Source organism: Moschus berezovskii, chromosome 7 (assembly GCF_049115385.1).
Source record: "Moschus berezovskii isolate FMDL1 chromosome 7, NW_MosBer_1.0, whole genome shotgun sequence".
Lineage (NCBI taxonomy): Eukaryota > Metazoa > Chordata > Mammalia > Artiodactyla > Moschidae > Moschus > Moschus berezovskii.
The window spans coordinates 101463792-101482429 of NC_142466.1; the positions used below are offsets into that span (position 1 = coordinate 101463792).

General features: G+C 38.2%; 1 protein-coding gene across 1 annotated transcript; it reads left to right on the forward strand.

The window, feature by feature from the left end:
• Positions 1-6557: 6557 nt before the first annotated feature.
• Positions 6558-8806, forward strand: LOC148777458 (olfactory receptor 13F1-like). Its single transcript, XM_088838219.1, has 2 exons — positions 6558-7471; positions 8782-8806. Exons 1-2 carry the CDS (start codon positions 6558-6560, stop codon positions 8804-8806), a joined length of 939 nt encoding a protein of 312 aa, XP_088694345.1.
• The last annotated feature ends 9832 nt before the right edge of the window (positions 8807-18638 follow it).

The following is an 18638-nucleotide window of genomic DNA, read 5'->3' on the forward strand; positions in this document are numbered from 1 at the left end:
CAGAGATTATGCCCAAGTGCTAGCGAGGATAGAGAAGTTGAAATCCTTGTGCCCTGTTAATGACAATGTAAAATAGTGTGGCCATTGTTAGAACATTAAATAGCCTCCTCAAAAATTAACAATAGAACTACCAGATGATCTAGTAACCCCACTTCTGGGTATATGTCTAAGAGAATTCAAAGTATTACCTTAAAGAGATACCTCTAAGCTCATGTTTAATGCAGCGTTACTCACAATAGACAAGAGAAGGAAGTAATCCAAATGCCACATTAACAATTAAAAGGATAGAGGAAATGCGGTGTATACAAAAATGGAATATCCTGCAGTTTTAGAAGAGAAGGAATTCCTGTCACATGCTACAACATGAATGAACCTCAAGGACGGTATCCCAAGTAAGCTAGTCACAAAAGAACAAATGCTATGTGATTTCTACTCAGATGAAGTAGTCAAAATTATAAAAGTTGAAAATAGAAATTTGGTTTCCAATGATGGAGGGAACAAGGATTATCATATAGTGGCTACAGAGTTTCGGTTTTGCAAGATGAATAAGGTCTAGAGATCTTATGCACTATAATGTGAATATGCTTAACATAACTGAATTGTACACTTAAAATTGGTTAAGACAGTAAGTTTAAACAATTTTGCCACAGTTAAAAAAATTTTTTTAATTTTTTTAAACGTTTTATTTTTTTTTTTTAGTTTTAATTGGAGGCTAATTACTTTACAATATTGTATTGGTTTTGCCATACATTGACATGATTCTGCCCCGGGTATACATGTGTTCCCCATCTTGAAAAATTTTTAAAGATATATTTATTTCAATTCCTTCTACAGATAGACTAGAAAAAAAGGCAGAATGTAGGGATATGGGCAAAAAGAAATAGCATCAAAAAATAAAGACTTTCTGTCCTTTTCCTAATATCAAGAATAAGGCAAGATATTTCTTTAACAATGAAATATCAGAAAGTGAATGTTAAAAAAAATCCCTTTGAAAATTACATCCAAAAGAACACCCGAAATACTTGTTACTGAGTCCAAGTTTGCTCTGCTTGCTGCACAACGGACTAATGAATTTGAGAGACAAGGGGTTGAGGCAAGGAAAATAACTAGGAAACCAGCACAACAAGAAGACACCAGACTAGCGCCTCAAAATAACAATCTCAGTAGGGTCTGGATGCCAGATTCTTTTATAGAACAGAGAGAAAAAAGCAATGAGGAATGAAAGTCAAAAGGCAAAATAGAGAGGGTAAGCAAAGTGAAAGGATCTTCAGTCTTGGATAACATCTCCAAAGGAATGGCTTGCTTTTGGAAACAGTGTGTTAATCTTTCAGTAAAAAAGCTGGCTTAAATCTCAACATTCAGAAAACTAAGTTTATGGCATCTGGCCCCATCAGTTCAGTTCAGTTCAGTCCAGTCACTCGTTCGTGTCCAGCTCTTTTCAAACCCATGAACTGTAGCACACCAGGCTTCCCAGTCCATCACCAACTCCCGGAGTTTACTCAAACTCATGTCCCTTGGGTCGGTGATGCCGTCCAACCATCTCATCCTCTGTCATCCCCTTCTCCTCCCACCTTCAATATTTCCCAGCCTCAGGGTCTTTTCAAATGTTTCAAATGAGTCAGTTCTTCATATCAGAGGTCCAAAGTATTACAGTTTCAGCTTCAGCATCAGTCCTTCCAATGAATATTCAGGGATAATTTCCTTTAGGATGGACTGGTTGGATCTCCTTGAAGTTCAAGGGACTCTCAAGAGTCTTCTCCAACACCACAGTTCAAAAGCATCAATTCTTCGGCACTCAGATTTCTTTGCAGTCCAATTCTCACATCCATACATGACTATTGGAAAAACCATAGCTTTGGCTAGATGGACCTTTGTTTGCAAAGTAATGTCTCTGCTTTTTAATATGTTGTCTATGTTGGTCATAACTTTTCTTCCAAGGAACAAGCATCAATGTAAAGTGTAAAAACCTTATGACAGAAATTTTCAGTTGCTTAAGGATGAAGGAATCAAATCAACTTGCCAGTGATCTACTCAGTTCCTTTACGGGGGACTCTCTTTGGGGAGAGGGAATAAAAGACAGTTTGAAGAACCAGAGATCAAATTGCCAACATCCGCTGGATCATGGAGAAAGCAAGAGAGTTCCAGAAAAACATCTATTTCTGCTTCATTGACTATGCCAAAGCCTTTGACTGTGTGGATCACAATAAACTGTGGAACATTCTGAAAGAGATGGGAATTCCAGACCACCTGACCTGCCTCTTGAGAAACCTATATGCAGGTCAGGAAGCAACAGTTAGAACTGGACATGGAGCAACAGACTGGTTCCAGATAGGAAAAGGAGTACGTCAAGGTTGTATCTTGTCACCCTGCTTATTTAACTTATATGCAGAGTACATCATGAGGAACGTTGGGCTGGATGAAGCACAAACTGGAATCAAGATTGCCGGGAGAAATATTAATAACCTCAGATATGCAGATGACACCACCCTTATGGCAGAAAGTGAAGAGGAACTCAAAAGCCTCTTGATGAAAGTGAAAGAGGAGAGTAAAAAGGTTGGCTTGAAGCTCAACATTCAGAAAACGAAGATCATGGCATTTGGTCCCATCACTTCATGGGAAATAGATGGGGAAACAGTGGAAACAGTGTCAGACTTGATTTTTTTGGGCTCCAAAATCACTGCAGATGCTGATTGCAGCCATGAAATTAAAAGACGCTTACTCCTTGGGAGGAAAGTTATGACCAACCTAGATAGTATATTAAAAAGCAGAGACATTACTTTGCCAACCAAGGTCCATCTAGTCAAGGCTATGGTTTTTCCCGTGGTCATGTATGGATGTGAGAGTTGGACTGTGAGGAAAGCCAATTGCCAAAGAATTGATTCTTCTGAACTGTGGTGCTGGAGAAGACTGTTGAGAGTCCCTTGGACTGCAAGGAGATCCAACCAGTCCATTCTAAAGGAGATCAATCCTGGGTGTTCATTGGAAGGACTGATGCTAAAGCTGAAACTCCAATACTTTGGCCACCTCATGAGACGAGTTGACTCACTGGAAAAGAGTCTGATGCTGGGAAGGATTGGGGACGGGAGGAGATGGGGACGACAGAGAATGAGATGGCTGGATGGCATCACCGGCTGCATCACCGGCTCCATGGACATGAGTTTGAGTGAACTCCGGGAGTTGGTTATAGACAGGGAGGCCTGGCGTGCTGTGATTCGTGGGGTCGCGGAGAGTCGGACACGACTGAGCGACTGAACTACTACTACTATCCAGAACAGGCCCCTTATCAACTGGATTTCTGAGCAGAGATTAGTGATATTTGTTGGAATAAACTGAACTTATCTATTCACTGCCCTTTTCAGAGTGTTACTAGATAAAGAATCATTTATAGTAAATAAACCCTTCTGTGGTTATACATTCATCTATAATACATGACTCTGAAGAATTTTTCATATGCTACACAATGCACTGGGGTATAATATAAGATGCTTCTTAAATGTTCTGTGTGATATAACTGCAAATATCATGTAGGATGACACCCATTATTTGGGCCAATATTCCTGTGTGATGCATGGAAAAGCAACTAGGGTTTCAATGGAAATCTAAAAGTACTTACCAAGTCTCTCTTTTTGATCGGATTTGAATGCCATACTCTGTTTTCCCAGCTATCAGCTTATTAAATCTCTGTTAAACTCTTTATCCTTCTAATTGTCACTTTCCCTTGGATTCTAATGGGCCTCCCAAGCAGCACTAGTGGTAAAAAAAAAAATCCGCCTGCCAATGCAGGAGACATAAGAGCTGTGGGTTTGATCCCTGAGTCAGGAAGATCACTTGGAAGAGGGCATGGCAGCCCATTCCAGTATTCTTGTCTGGAGAATCTCAGGGACAGAAAAGCCTGGTGGGCTACAGTCCATAGTGTTTCAAAGAGTCAGACACAACTGAAGTGACTTAGCATGCACTTGGGTTCTACGAAGTCTCACTCTCTTCATGCCCAATTCAATAGTCAGTCAGATGAGAGATTTTACACAAACTTTAGGTTCCCCCTTTATGGTTCCCTCTTTTCCAGTATTTACCGCTAAATTTCCAGCTACTCTGGCAGCCCCAAATGTAACAGGGCACAACTTTTGAAAGAATGATGTGGTCAAAGGACACAACATAAAATCGATTAGAATGAAATGGGACCAAGATGGCAGACAAGACTAGACCTCAATCAACAATTGAAATGACACACCCAGAGGTGCCATGACAGTTCCAAGGCACTGTTAAAAGACCAAGGGGGTGGGCAGTGGCTCAAATCTTGGAAATCTCCACCCCTTCCCAAAAATAGTTGGAATAATCCTCCCACTCATTAGCATATGAAATTACACAGCTTATAAAAACTAACCATGCCAAGTTTCAGGGCTGCATTAGCCCTCTGTGATGGCCCACACTGTCTGTGGAGTGTTCTTCTCTCTGTATCTGAATACATCCACTTCTTACCTATCACTCTATCTCTCACTGAATTCTTTTCGCGATGAGACATTAATAACCTGAGCTTCATTAGCTCCTGAAACCAGGTACTGTGGCTTTTGACTGGGTTTGACTCCAAGCCATGTGGTTTCAAGTCCCAAGCAGGGTTTTGGCTGGGTTCAAGTCCCAGCATATGGGTTCAATTCCCTATCTGTGGTAAATGATTTCACAAATTCTGATCTGATTTCTCAGATCAGGGCTGCTACTTTTTGCTTGAGTACCATCTGCTACATGGACTGGGGAGAACCCTGTTGATATCATCCAGACTGGTTCATATATTTTATGAGTTGAATTCCCTTCTGTTCTGCCTGATTTTGATCACTTTTAAGTTCCATGAAATAGCTGCTATTTTATACTTGATTTGGAGTTTATAATTGTTAGTAGCATGAGGGTTAGTCTGATCTAAGCTACTTTGCCACAAGATACTTCATCATTAGTAGAAGTTGGAAGTCTAAGATGTACTTTTCAGGAAGACCTGACAGATTCCTCCTGAGCTGGGTATGTAATAAGAGGGGGGAAAAGAACTCAAAGATTACTTCTAGATGTTTGGCTTACATATGTGAGCAAATGCTATTGCTGTTATTGGAGATAGGGAAAAATACAGACTCATAAGCATGAGAAAACTTGTCAAAATTTTGGCAATTCCTTTTTCAGACAGAAATTATCATGGAGGTTCTAAATTCCTTTTCTCTTCAGTGTGCGTTAATGTAATTCCAAAGCAGAAATGTGGTTTGGTGCTTTATATATAACAGGGGGTCAGTTTGGCAACATTCCTCAGTCTTACTCACTGCCTCCATTTAACTTTTCTGAATGTATTCCTAAAGTTCAGTTCTCTTCTGACATTTACTCCTAGACACAATCAGGTCAACCTAAGTGATTTACCTGCAGCCATATAAGCCTTGGTCTACAAGAATTGAACAAGTGAGTCAGAAATGAGACTCTGGGCCAGATGTCAGTCAATCTCTTTTATTTATTAATTCGTTTATATTATGGTTTCAGTGAATCTTGCCTAAATGAGAAAGACAATCAATGACATTGCCATAGTCAAAGAAAGAAAGAAACAATGAAAACTGAAAAACTGACTGACTGATTTAATAACACATTATGAGCAGAGCAGAGTTCCCCTTCCCAAAGTCAGCATAGACAGGAAAATGATTATTTCTTATTTGAATAACACAACAATTAGAGCAGATCAGCTACTGCCTATAATTGGATCTATGGGACATTGTCCCTAGAGTTTCAGAATTTGTCATACTGTGCAAATAGATTTATAACTTTAATTTGCCTCATGAATTAAAAACTTTTCACAAGCAACAAAAAACTTAAATTGCCTTACAGAGTGAAAGGATGGTCCTTTGGAGGATGTTTCTGGAGAACAAATGTCAAGGCAATTCTGGCTATATGAAGGAAATGTCTGCTATATGTCCCACAGTGAGAATATCTATCACCATTTTCCTGGACTTAAGATGGAAAGCCTGGACTTGTTTAACTTTCAAGCTTTTCAGTTACTTGATCTTTGGTTGCAGAAATCATTTTTACTAAAAGAATCTCCCAAAATTATTTTGGCAGAAGATACTGAACTTGGAAAGCAGAAAAACTCCCAAGTAAGAAGACTGTTAGCCAACTATGGGAATAAAATTATCCCAGTAGTCGAGAGGTAAATTGATGTCTTCACCATCTGTCAGTTACAGATGTGGTTTTGGAAAAAGAAAGACTCCATAAGGTTTTCTTTCCTCAAGATCTCATGATATTTATGTAATAAACCTTGCCCTTCCCAACTTCACATTTTAAAAGTATTACAGAGAAAAGAAAATCTTGAAGATACTTTATCTGCTGACTCCCTACTTGAAATTTTCCTTATTGATGATAAATTACTTCAAATACATGTTAATAATACTATTACCAAGCCAGAGAAGCAGTTAAGCACATATCGCAAGTTGATGTGAAGAAAAAATACCAGAAAATAAAAATGGAGAAGATCTTGTGTTTTATATATGATACGTGATGATAATCTTTCTATGTGTATATACAAATGACCTTGACATAATAAAATGTTCCAGGCAAATCTGACATCTGTAACAATGTTTTTCTTCCTGGGATTTTCCCACTACCCCAAAGTTGAGATCATCATATTTGTGCTGTGTTTACTGATGTATCTGATCACCTTGCTGGGAAATATGATTCTGATCTCCATCACCATCCTTAATTCCCGGCTACACTCTCCTATGTACTTTTTCCTCAGTAATCTCTCCTGTTTAGACATCTGGTACACTTCTTCTGCTTTCCCTCCAATGCTGATAAACTTTGTTTCAGGAGAAAACACCATCTCATTCTTAGGATGTGCTGCTCAGATGTACTTCTCTCTGGCCATGGGCTCCACCGAGTGTGTGCTCCTGTCCATGATGGCGTATGACAGATACGTGGCCATCTGCAACCCTCTAGGATACCCCATTATCATGAACAAGAGGGTTTGTGTGCAGATTGCAGCTGGCTCCTGGGTGACAGGCTGCTTCACTGCCCTGGTGGAAACAGTGTTTGTGTTGCAGTTGTCTCTGTGTGGTAATAGTGTCATCAATCATTTTGCTTGTGAGATTCTTGCTGTCTTAAAACTGGTTTGTGTGGACACTTCCAAAGTGCAGTTAATCATGCTGGTATTCACCATACTTCTTGTTCCCATACCAATGCTCCTAATTTGTATCTCTTATGCATTCATCCTCTCCAACATCCTGAGAATCAGCTCAGTGGATGGTCAAAGCAAAGCCTTTTCAACATGTGCAGCCCACCTGTCTGTGGTTGTTTTGTTCTATGGGACAGCTCTTTCCATGTACCTGAAGCCTTCAGCTATAGATTCACAGGAAATAGATAAATTTATAGCTTTGGTATATGGTGCATTAACTCCAATGTTGAATCCTATCATCTACAGTCTACGAAACAAAGAGGTGAAAGCAGCTGTGAAAAAATTACTGATAGGAAATCCTTTGGTATTGTCCTAATTTTGGTCTTCATGTAATATGGGAGCAAGAACACTCATCTGTATAATCTCCAACATTATCCAGGAAACTGCAAAATAGGTGGAATAAACTAAATCCTGGAAAATACCTATTTTTGAAAGGAGTTCAATATTAATTTCAATATCTTGATTTACCTGGTAAATAAATTTTTGATATTAATAAGTAATTTAGGAAGAATTAATTACATTTCTAGAGATGTATTTAGCATTTATTGAATATTAATATAATGTTAAAATTAGATGATTGCTTACTTTTTCATATTTGATTCACTATATCATCTAAATTTTCAAATCTAGATCACTATGACAATAACTAGTACGCTAAAAGTGTAAGATATTAAGCCTAGGATATTTTGAAATAACTTATCATCATATGATTAGTAATTATGTCTGAAATTATGAAGAAGTAATATTTTACCTAAATGTGTATATAGTTCAAAGTATAAATACATCATAATTCGTAAAACCAAGATACCATTAATCTTAGAACTTTTCCTACTCTAAATGTTAAAATGTAAAATATGTTAGATTTAATAAACTACCATATGAATGATTTTGTTTATTTAGGATATGAATATAGGATATGAGTAAATATCTGTGTATGTGCAAAGACATCACAGCAAGGACTTACACACACAGTAATCTTGCATTTGAAGTGGAGTAAAAGAAAAGCATTCAGGGGATCTATAAATGCTCCTTAAAGTATCTATGGTTATGAGGTCAAAATGTTCTCATATTGTGCTGTGAATGTGGAAATGAATTCATTAATACACACACACACACACCATGTTGCGTATTTTTCTTAGCGCATGCTAAATTGACCAGTTAAGGCTGAGAAAGAACATATTCCTACCCTATAGAGATTACACTGCAAGAGAAATTACTAATGTACACATATATTGTGGGAAAAGATTCATGGATATATTTGACAAAAGTGATCAAAATTACATAAATTATATTTTCACCAATATTCCATATTAATCAGTTTTTCTTTGTCTTTTCCATCCTCACTGGTGCTGGGAAATTATGAGACCAATACATGTATATTAATTCCTCTTTATCAGAGAGATGCCCTTAAGTATATGTGGGTGATGGCTTTATTCTATGGAGAAGGTGACTCTTGCTAGCATTGAGAGAATATCTTTGAATTTTAGACTTAGAGATGGTAAGACAATCATAGATAATTATAAGAGAAGGTTCTGTCCTGAATAGGGCTTGCGAGAAACAATTCAGTTGAGGGTGAACTGATTCATAAAAGAACCATGTAGGAGAAAAGAATTCAACAAGTAGGAACCGTGCTGGTGTTCTTAATTCAAGTACCATTACTATACATGAGAATTTTTTTTCTTTCTCAGATATAAGATGCACAGTTTTATTAATTGAGAAACCTTCCAAAGGGGATTTGTATTATTGAATAAAAGCAGAAAAATATATTAGGATTTTCATCCTTATTTTCATTTCACTACCAGACAACAATGACCATGGTATCTGATGTTATTTGGTTGAAAAGGAGGAAGAAGTAGTAACCCTACTACCACCCAAACTCTACAATCATTTATAACAAAGACTGATTCCAGGTAATCACAATCATTGAGCCTACAGATATTCATCTTATTTGTTTATGTGGGTGAAAATAAAATCTATAGTTCCATGCCTCATCAGCTACTGTCAGCTTGTGCTATCTTTTTCAACAACTTTGTCTGTGTTTTAAAGGGATGTTTTAAATTAATGCCTGAGAGATGGGCCAATCAGATGTCCAGAGGCAAAACTCAATAAAATGGCTTGTAACCCATCTGGTTAAATCATCATAGGCCTAGAGAGGGTCCTCAGATTTCAGGAACTTCAGCAAGAGTCATTATATCTACACAAGTAGATCCAGGATGGAGTAAATTTCTGCATGATCCACATATGTTTTGTTTTCTGTCTTCCAAGGATAGAATTTTATATGTAAACCAGAACTGCATTTTGATTACTTCTTTATCATTCTGTGTTCCATTATGAGCAACATCCATTGTTTAACATTCTTTATTGAAAGAGGAGACAAATTCATTAGAAAGCAGCTTACCAAAGTGTATCACATTCCAGTCCTGCCTCTCTGCAATAGCATTCAGTTCATACTTAGCAATATTTATATTCAGCATCCTTGGAGGAGTCACTCATGCAGGTGATTAGTTTCAACAGATGAGTAACTTCAACCCCTTGTGGAAAACTTACTATTTTACCTCTAAGAAAGCAACTTTGATTCCACAGTCTTAAGGAACATCTCACTGTGGCCCACTCCCATGCATGGTTTTCAAATATATTTATGTGAACTCAGAGGAAACAAATGCTTATCTTTGCAATCACAAAATAAATGGGAACTTAACTATGCCACTTGATACCTGAAAGTCTAATTAATGTCTTTTTCTAAATATCTCTGCTTTTCTTCTGTTCAAGTGAATAAGATTTTAAATGTTTCTGATATGGTCTTTTATTTGTTCATTTCACTAATTTTCCACAATCTGAGAACATACTAATATCTGTGCTACTTTACTTGTTTTAAGCTATCCTGAACCTTTCCCAAATCATCCTGAATATAAGAATTACCTGGAACTCTTGCTAAAAATATCATGGAAATGTTCAACTTGGATACAAACCAGAATTTCCAGAGGAGATATCTGCTGATTTGTATGTTTTATCAGATCAGATCAGTCACAGTCGTGTCCGACTCTCCGCGACCCCATGAATCACAGCACGCCAGGCCTCCCTGTCCATCACCAACAAAACAAGGTGTATGTTTTATAACACCTGGTAATTCTTATGTGAGAATTATGGGAACTCTGACTCAGAGTGCAAACGAAAGAGACTGAATCTTATTACTTAACACTTTTAGAATGGGGAGAGGTATGTTAACTGTCAAATCGAGATGAGAAATTCAGAAGTGATCAGAATCTAGGGAAAATAAGTGCAGAGCTTTGTTTAAAGTGTTAGGGAAAGGGAGAATCCGCTTAAAAATGTGAGAAGTTTGAGCACAAAACACTTGGGACTCTGATCAAAGAAGAAATGGATAAATACTGTTTCATCCTGTCTCGTTTACTGCAGTTCCCTTTGTTTTCCCCTCAGTTTTCTTTTACCGAAACCACACAATAACTAGTTAAAAGTAATATTAAACTGCCAAGCAAAGAAAGAAACTTTTTCAGAATCCTATTCATGAGCACCTATTTTTTTCTGCATAAGTATCACGATACAGTCATGTACATTTGTGTACAGAAAAAAAAGTAAAAACTAAGTTCAAATTTCAATTTAGAAACTACACTCTATATACACTGGGAGGAATAAATATTTAACGCCCATTTAAACATGCTTAGTTTGAGTCCCTTCTCTGTTCACCTGAAACTATCACTACACTGTTTGTTAACAGGCTATACCACTGTGTGTGTGTGTATGTGTGTGTGTTACTTGCTCAGTGGTGTCCGACTCTACAATCCCATGGACTTTAGCCCATCAGGCTCCTCTGTCCTTGGAATTCTCCAGGTAAGAATACTGGAGTAGGCAGCCACTCCCTTCTCCAGAAGATCTTCCTGACCCAGGTATCAAACTTGGGTTTCCTGCATTGCAGGTAGATTCTTTAACATCTGAGCCACCAGTGCTCCCATATCACCATACAAAATAAAAAGTTTAACGAATATACTTAGTTTATTTTTTAATAAATTACTTTAGTAAGATCTCCTTTCAGTAAAAGACGATCACAACAGAGTGATCCTAGAAGCTACAGTGAGAAGAACAGAGTTTGAGACCTTAACTTGGTATCCATAGCTCTCTTCTTTAAGATGTGAATCATGTTCACATATCATAGTATTATTAAAAATTCTTAAAATATCATCACATGTTGTGCCAAGATCATTTTGTGGGAGACAACTTTAGAGTCAGGAAGATTTAAAAAACCTACTGTAAAAAAAGGTGTCATTCCAGGCCAATGTGATAACTGTGACGATGATGAGAAATGGTAAAATTCTGGATATATTGAAAAGCTGGAGCCAACAGGATTTCCAGAAGGATTGGGTATGGGTGATAGAGGAAGAGAGGCATCAAGAATGGCTTCAGGGTTTTCAGACTGAAAAGTGGAAAGGATAGAACTGTGACTCACTGTTTAAAAAACGTCTATAATTGAAGTGGATCTGTGGGAGAATATCAGGCATTCATTTTAGACATGTTAGGTTCAAATTATCGATTAAACACAACAACTACAAGGAAGCATATACAGGTCATGTGTTTAGAGAAGACTGGGCTAGAGACAGACATTTGGGAGCCATTAGTATAGGAATGATATTTAAAATCAATAAGATCACTAGGGGAGTGAGTACAGATGGTAAAAGAGAAGAGGTCAATCCCCTAAGTCATTATATCAGCAGTATTCAGCATTGCAGATCTCTATTTGTCATCATGCAGGAGTAACAGATAATAGTGTGGTCTTTTCATCTTCTCTGTCTCATTATAGAACTGGGCACACTATCTTTGACCCTTTCCATGCAGTTGCCATTCTTTTTTTTTTTAATTTTTTTTTATTGGAGGCTAATTATTTTACAATATTATATTGGTTGGTTTTGCCATACATTGACATGAATCCGTCCCGGGTGTACATGAGTTCCCCTTCCTGAATGCCCCTCACACCTCCCTCCTCCCCTTATCCTCCCTCTGGGTCATCCCCATGCACCAGCCCCGAGCATCCTGTATCATGCGTCGAATCCGGACTGGTGATTCGTTTCACATATGATAATATACATGCTTCAATGCCATTCTTCCAAATCATCCCACCCTCACCCTCTTCCACAGGGTCCAAATGACTGTTCTATACACCTGTGTCTCTTTTGCTGTCTCATATACAGGGTTATCATTTCCATCTTTCTAAATTCCATATATATGCGTTAGTATACTGTATTGGTGTTTTTCTTTCTGGCTTATTTCACTGTATATAATAGGCTCCAGTTTCATCCACCTCATTAGAACTGATTCAAATGCATTCTTTTTAATGGCTGAGTAATACTCCATTGTGTATATGTACCACAGCTTTCTTATCCATTCGTCTGCAGATGGACATCTAAGTTGCTTCCATGTCCTGGCTATTATAAACAGTGCTGCGATGAACATTGGAGTACATGTGTCTCTTTCAATTCTGGTTTCCTCGGTGTTATGCCCAGGAGTGCAAGTGCTGGATCATATGGCAGTTCTATTTCCAGTTTTTTAAGGAGCTCCACACTGTTCTCCATAGTGGCTGTACTAGTTTGTGTTCCCACCAACAGTGTAAGAGGGTTCCCTTCTATCCAGACCCTCTCCAGCATTTATTGCATGTAGACTTTTGGATAGCAGCCATTCTGACTGGTGTGAAATGGTATCTCATTGTGGTTTTGATTTGCATTTCTCTGATAATGAGTGATGTTGAGCATCTTTTCATGTGTTTGCTGGCCATCTGTATGTATTCTTTGGAGAAATGTCTCTTTAGTTCTTTGGCCCATTTTTTGATTGGGTTGTTTATTTTTCTGGAATTGAGCTGCAGGAGCTACTTGTATATTTTGGAGATTAATCCCTTATCAGTTGCTTCATTTGCTATTATTTTCTCCCATTCTGAAGGCTGTCTTTTCACCTTGCTTATCGTTTCCTTTGCTGTGCAGAAGGTTTTGATTTTAATTAGGTCCCATTTGTTTATTTATTTGTTTATTGTTTATGTCATCAGCGAACAGTGAAAGTTTTACTTCTTCTTTTCCAATTTGGATTCCTTTTATGTCTTTTTCTTCTCTGATTGCTGTAGCCACCCTTCCACCAGTTCTGGAAGGGTGGTGAGAGTGGGCACCCTTTTCCTGTTCCTGATTTTAGGGGAAATGCTTTCAGTTTTTAACCATTGAGGATAATGTTTGCTGTGGGTTTGTCATATATAGCTTTTATTATGTTGAGGTATGTTCCTTCTATTCCCACCTTCTGGAGCGTTTTTATCATAAACGGATGTTGAATTTTGTCGAAGGCTTTCTCTACATCTATTGAGATAATCATATGATTTTTATTTTTCAGTTTGTTAATGTGGTGTATTACGTTGATTGATTTGTGGATATTGAAGAATCCTTGCATTCCTGGGATAAAGCCCACTTGGTCATGATGTATGATCTTCTTAATGTGTTGTTGGATTCTGATTGCTAGAATTTTGTTAAGGATTTTTGCATCTATGTTCATCAGTGATATTGGCCTGTAGTTTTCTTTTTTTGTGGGATGTTTACCAGGTTTTGGGATTAGGGTGATGGTGGCCTCATAGAATGAGTTTGGAAGTTTCTCTTCCCCTTTTTTCTAGAAGAATTTGAGTAGAATAGATGTTAGCTCTTCTCTAAATTTTTGGTACAATTCAGCTGTGAATCCGTTTGTTTGCTGGAAGATTTCTAATTTCAGCCTCTAATTCAGTGCTTGTGATGGGTCTGTTAAGATTTTCTATTTCTTCCTGGTTCAGTTCTGGAAAGTTTTACTTTTCTAAGAATTTGTCCATTTCTTCCAAGTTATTCATTTTATTGCCATATAATTGCTGATAGCATTCTCTAATGATCCTTTGTATTTCTGTGTTGTCAGTTGTGATCTCTCCATTTTCATTTCTAATTTTATTGATTTGGTTCTTCTCCCTTTGTTTCTTGAAGAGTCTGGCTAGTGGTTTGTCAATTTTATTTACCTTCTCAAAGAACCAGCTTTTGGCTTTGTTGATTTTTGCTATAGTCTCTTTTGTTTCTTTTGCATTTATCTCTGCCCTAATTTTTACAATTTCTTTCCTTCTACTGACCCTGGGGTTCTTCATTTCTTCCTTTTCTAGTTGCTTTAGATGTAGAGTTAGGTTATTTAGTTGACTTTTTTCTTGTTTCTTGAGGTGTGCCTGTATTGCTATGAACTTTCCCCTTAACACTGCTTTTACAGTGTCCCAGAGGTTTTGGGTTGTCGTGTTTTCATTTTTATTCATTTCTATGCATATTTTGATTTCTCTTTTGATTTCTTCTATGATTTGTTCATTATTCAGCAGTGTGTTGTTCAGCCTCCATATGTTGGCATTTTTAATAGCTTTTCTCCTGTAATTGAGATCTAATCTTACTGCATTGTGGTCAGAAAAGATGCTTGGAATGATTTCAATTTTTTTGAATTTACCAAGGCTATATTTATGGCCCAGGATGCGATCTATCCTGGAAAATGTTCCATGTGCGCTTGAGAAAAAGGTGAAATTCATTGTTTTGGGGTGAAATGTCCTATAGAGATCTATTAGGTCTAACTGGTCTATTGTATCATTTAAAGTTTGTGTTTCCTTGTTAATTTTCTGTTTAGTTGATCTATCCATAGGTGTGAGTGGAGTATTAAAGTCTCCCACTATTATTGTGTTATTGTTAATTTCCCCTTTCATACTTGTTAGTAATTGTCTTACATATTGCGGTGCTCCTATGTTGGGTGCATAAATATTTATAATTGTTATATCTTCTTCTTGGATTGATCCTTTGATCATTATGTAGTTTCCTTCTTTGTCTCTTTTCACAGCCTTTGTTTTAAAATCTATTTTATCTGATATGAGTATTGCTACTCCTGCTTTCTTTTAGTCTCTATTTGCGTGGAATATCTTTTTCCAGCCCTTCACTTTCAGTCTGTCTTTGTCCCTCATTTTGAGGTGGATCTCTTGTAGATAACATATATGGGGGTCTTGTTTTTGTATCCATTCAACCAGCCTTTGTCTTTTGGTTGGGGCATTCAACCCATTTACGTTTAAGGTAATTATTGATAAGTATGATCCCATTGCCATTTTCTTTATTGTTTTGGGTTCGAGTTTATACACCCTTTCTGTGTTTCCTGTCTAGAGAAGATCCTTTAGCATTTGCTGGAGAGCTGGTTTGGTGATGCTGAATTCTCTCAGCTTTTGCTTGTCTGCAAAGCTTTTGATTTCTCCTTCATATTTGAATGAGATCCTTGCTGGGTACAGTAATCTGGACTGTAGGTTATTTTCTTTCATCACTTTAAGTATGTCTTGCCATTCCCTCTTGGACTGTTGAGTTTCTGTTGAAAGATTAGCTGTTTTCCTTATGGGAATCCCCTTGTGTGTTATTTGTTGTTTTTCCCTTGCTGCTTTTAATATTTGCTCTTTGTGTTTGATGTTTGTTAATTTGATTAATATATGTCTTGGAGTATTTCACCTTGGGTTTATCCTGTTAGGGACTCTCTGGGTTTCTTGGACTTGGGTGATTATTTCTTTCCCCATTTTAGGGAAGTTTTCAACTATTATCTCCTCAAGTATTCTCTCATGGTCTTTCTTTTTGTCTTCTTCTTCTGGGACTCCTATGATTCGAATGTTGGAGCGTTTAACATTGTCCCAGAGGTCTCTAATATTGTCCTTATTTCTTTTAATTTGTTATTCTTTTTTCCTCTCTGTTTTATTTATTTCTACAGTTCTATCTTCTAGTTCGCTTATCCTGTCTTCTGCCTCTGTTATTCTACTGTTTGTTCCCTCCAGAGTGTTTCTGATCTCATATATTGCATTATTCATTGTATATTGACTCTTTTTTATTTCCTCTAAATCCTTATCAAACCTTTCTTCCATCTTCTCAATCCTTTTCTCCAGGTTATTTATCTGTAACTCCATTTTGCTTTCAAGATTTTGAATCATCTTCACAGTCAAAATTCGAAATTCTTATCTGCCGGGAGCCAGCGAGGGAAATCCTACCCATGGTAAAGGTCAACTGGGGAAGAGGCCTGACGGGCAAAGGCTAATCAGGACTCGAGGAACCCCCTGGACTTACCTGAGCATCTACCCCAAAGAAAACCGGAGTCTGTCTGCTTTACTGTCTTACGCCTCTTATCAAGTCCTCTAATACTTACGGGGGCTTCCCCCCAACCACCTTTCTCTGAAAACATTAATTCAGAGCTGTAGTTTAAAAGTTCTCCTTGGCTTAATAGGAGTGTTCCAATCCAAGCCCCTCTGATAGATTTCTAACTTACATGACAAGTTTGTCCGGGCTCTTACAACTATGAGTGTGACTGTTTATAGCCTCCCAGCCATGCAAGGACAGAAAGCCTAATATTCTAAAATACAGGAATCTGTTGAAGAAGTTAAAATCATTAGAATAGTACTAAAAAAGATTTCATTGTTGAATCAATGCTTGCTGCAGTTTCCTCTATCTATTGTATCCTTGGAAATATGTTAATCACATATAGAGAAAGGAAGTAGTAGCCTTTGATTTAACCACATCAGATCTTAAGTTAATAAATTCCTTTCTTGCAGCTCACTACACCTGTGCCTTATAGGAATGTAACTTTGTTATGTGTCTAGCACCTGACTTTAGGAAAATCACCTTAAAAGAATATAAGCCTTTTACTTGCTAACTAACCTATTGTTAGGAGAGAGGGCCATAAACTGTTAGCAGGCCTCCTGGCCAGAAGATGATGTAAACCACCTAAAACTTTTATCAGGAGACACACAAAAATAAGCCCTGATCCTGATAAGGATCAAGACTGCTGACCCCACGTGATTTTGGCATGACTCTATACCTCCCTTTCTCTGTTTCTTATGCGCACAACTTAGGGTATAAAAGCAGCACTGGAAAATAAAGTTTTGGGCCTTGCTCACTGAAGCTTGGTCTCCCCGTGTCGTTCTTTCTCTTTTTCCGTCCTTTTCTCTATTCTCCTTTTTCTGGTTGAGATCCTTGGAGCGCTGGGTCCTCTGAGTTTACTTATCTGCCTGGGCTTCTAATACCCACTCGAGGGGGTGCCCTGGTGGGGTGCCTCCAGTAATTCGAGAGGGTGCCTGCGGCCTACGTAAACAGAGCAAACCCCGTGCTGGGGTTTTGTTGGTTTCCAGCGTAAACCAAGGAATCATCAGCCTCTGTCTCTCTCTTTCTCTCTCTCTCGCTGACACCGATGCCGTTCATCCCGAGGATACCCTGGGCCATATTGAGGCTGGTCCCCGATACTTATCAGGTAGATTCCCTATATCTTCCACTTTTTTGTGTGTTGGTGGGCATTTATCCTGTTCCTTTACTTGCTGGGTATTTCTCTGCCTCTTCATCTTGCTTATATTGCTGTGCTTGGAGTGGTCTTTCCGTCTTCTGGCAGTTTGTGGATTTCTCTTTATTGTGGAGTTTCTTCACTGTGGGTGGGGTTGGACGGATGACTTGTCAAAGTTCCCTGGTTAGGGAAGCTTGTGTCGGTGTTCTGGTGGGTGGAGCTGGATTTCTTCTCTCTGGAGTGCAATTAAGTGTGCAGTAATGAGTTATGAGATGTCAGCGGGTTTGGAGTGACTTTGGGCAGCCTGTATATTGAAGCTCAGGGCTATTTTCCTGTGTTGCTGGCGAATTTGCATGGTATGTCTTGCTCTGGAACTTGTTGACCCTTGGGTGGAGCTTGGTTTCAGTGTAGGTATGGAGGCATTTGATGAACTCCTATCGATTAATGTTCCCTGAAGTCAGGAGTTCTCTGGTGTTCTCAGGATTCGGGCTTAAGCCTCTTGCCTCTGGTTTTCAGTCTTATCCTTGAAGTAGCCTCTAGACTTCTCTATCTGTCATTTCCAAGGTTGTTCCCTCTGTTTTAGCTTCTGTTTGCTAGTCTCTTCTGTGTCTAATTTCCACCCTGACACTAGGGGGTGGTGGTGGACACTTTTTAAGGCTCACATGTTAAAAAGAATGCATTTGAATCAGCTCTAATGAGGTAGATGAAACTGGAGCCTATTATACAGAGTGAAGTAAGACAGAAAGAAACACACCAATACAGTATACTAACACATATATATGGAATTTAGAAAGATGGAAATATAACACTGTATACGAGACAGCAAAAGAGACACAGTTGTATCGAACAGTCTTTGGGACTTTGTGGGAGAGGGTGAGGGTGGGATGATTTGAGAGAATGACATTGAAATATGTATGTTGTCATATGTGAAACGAATCAGCAGTTCAGGGTCAATGCATGTTACAGGATACTCAGGGCTGGTGTGCGGGGATGACCCAGAGGGAGGATAAAGGGAGGAGGGAGGTGAGAGGGGGGTTCAGGAGGGGGAACTCATGTACACCTGGGGCGAACAATGTATGGCAAAACCGACCAATATAATATTGTAAAATAAAATAAATAAATAAATAAATAAAAAAGGCTC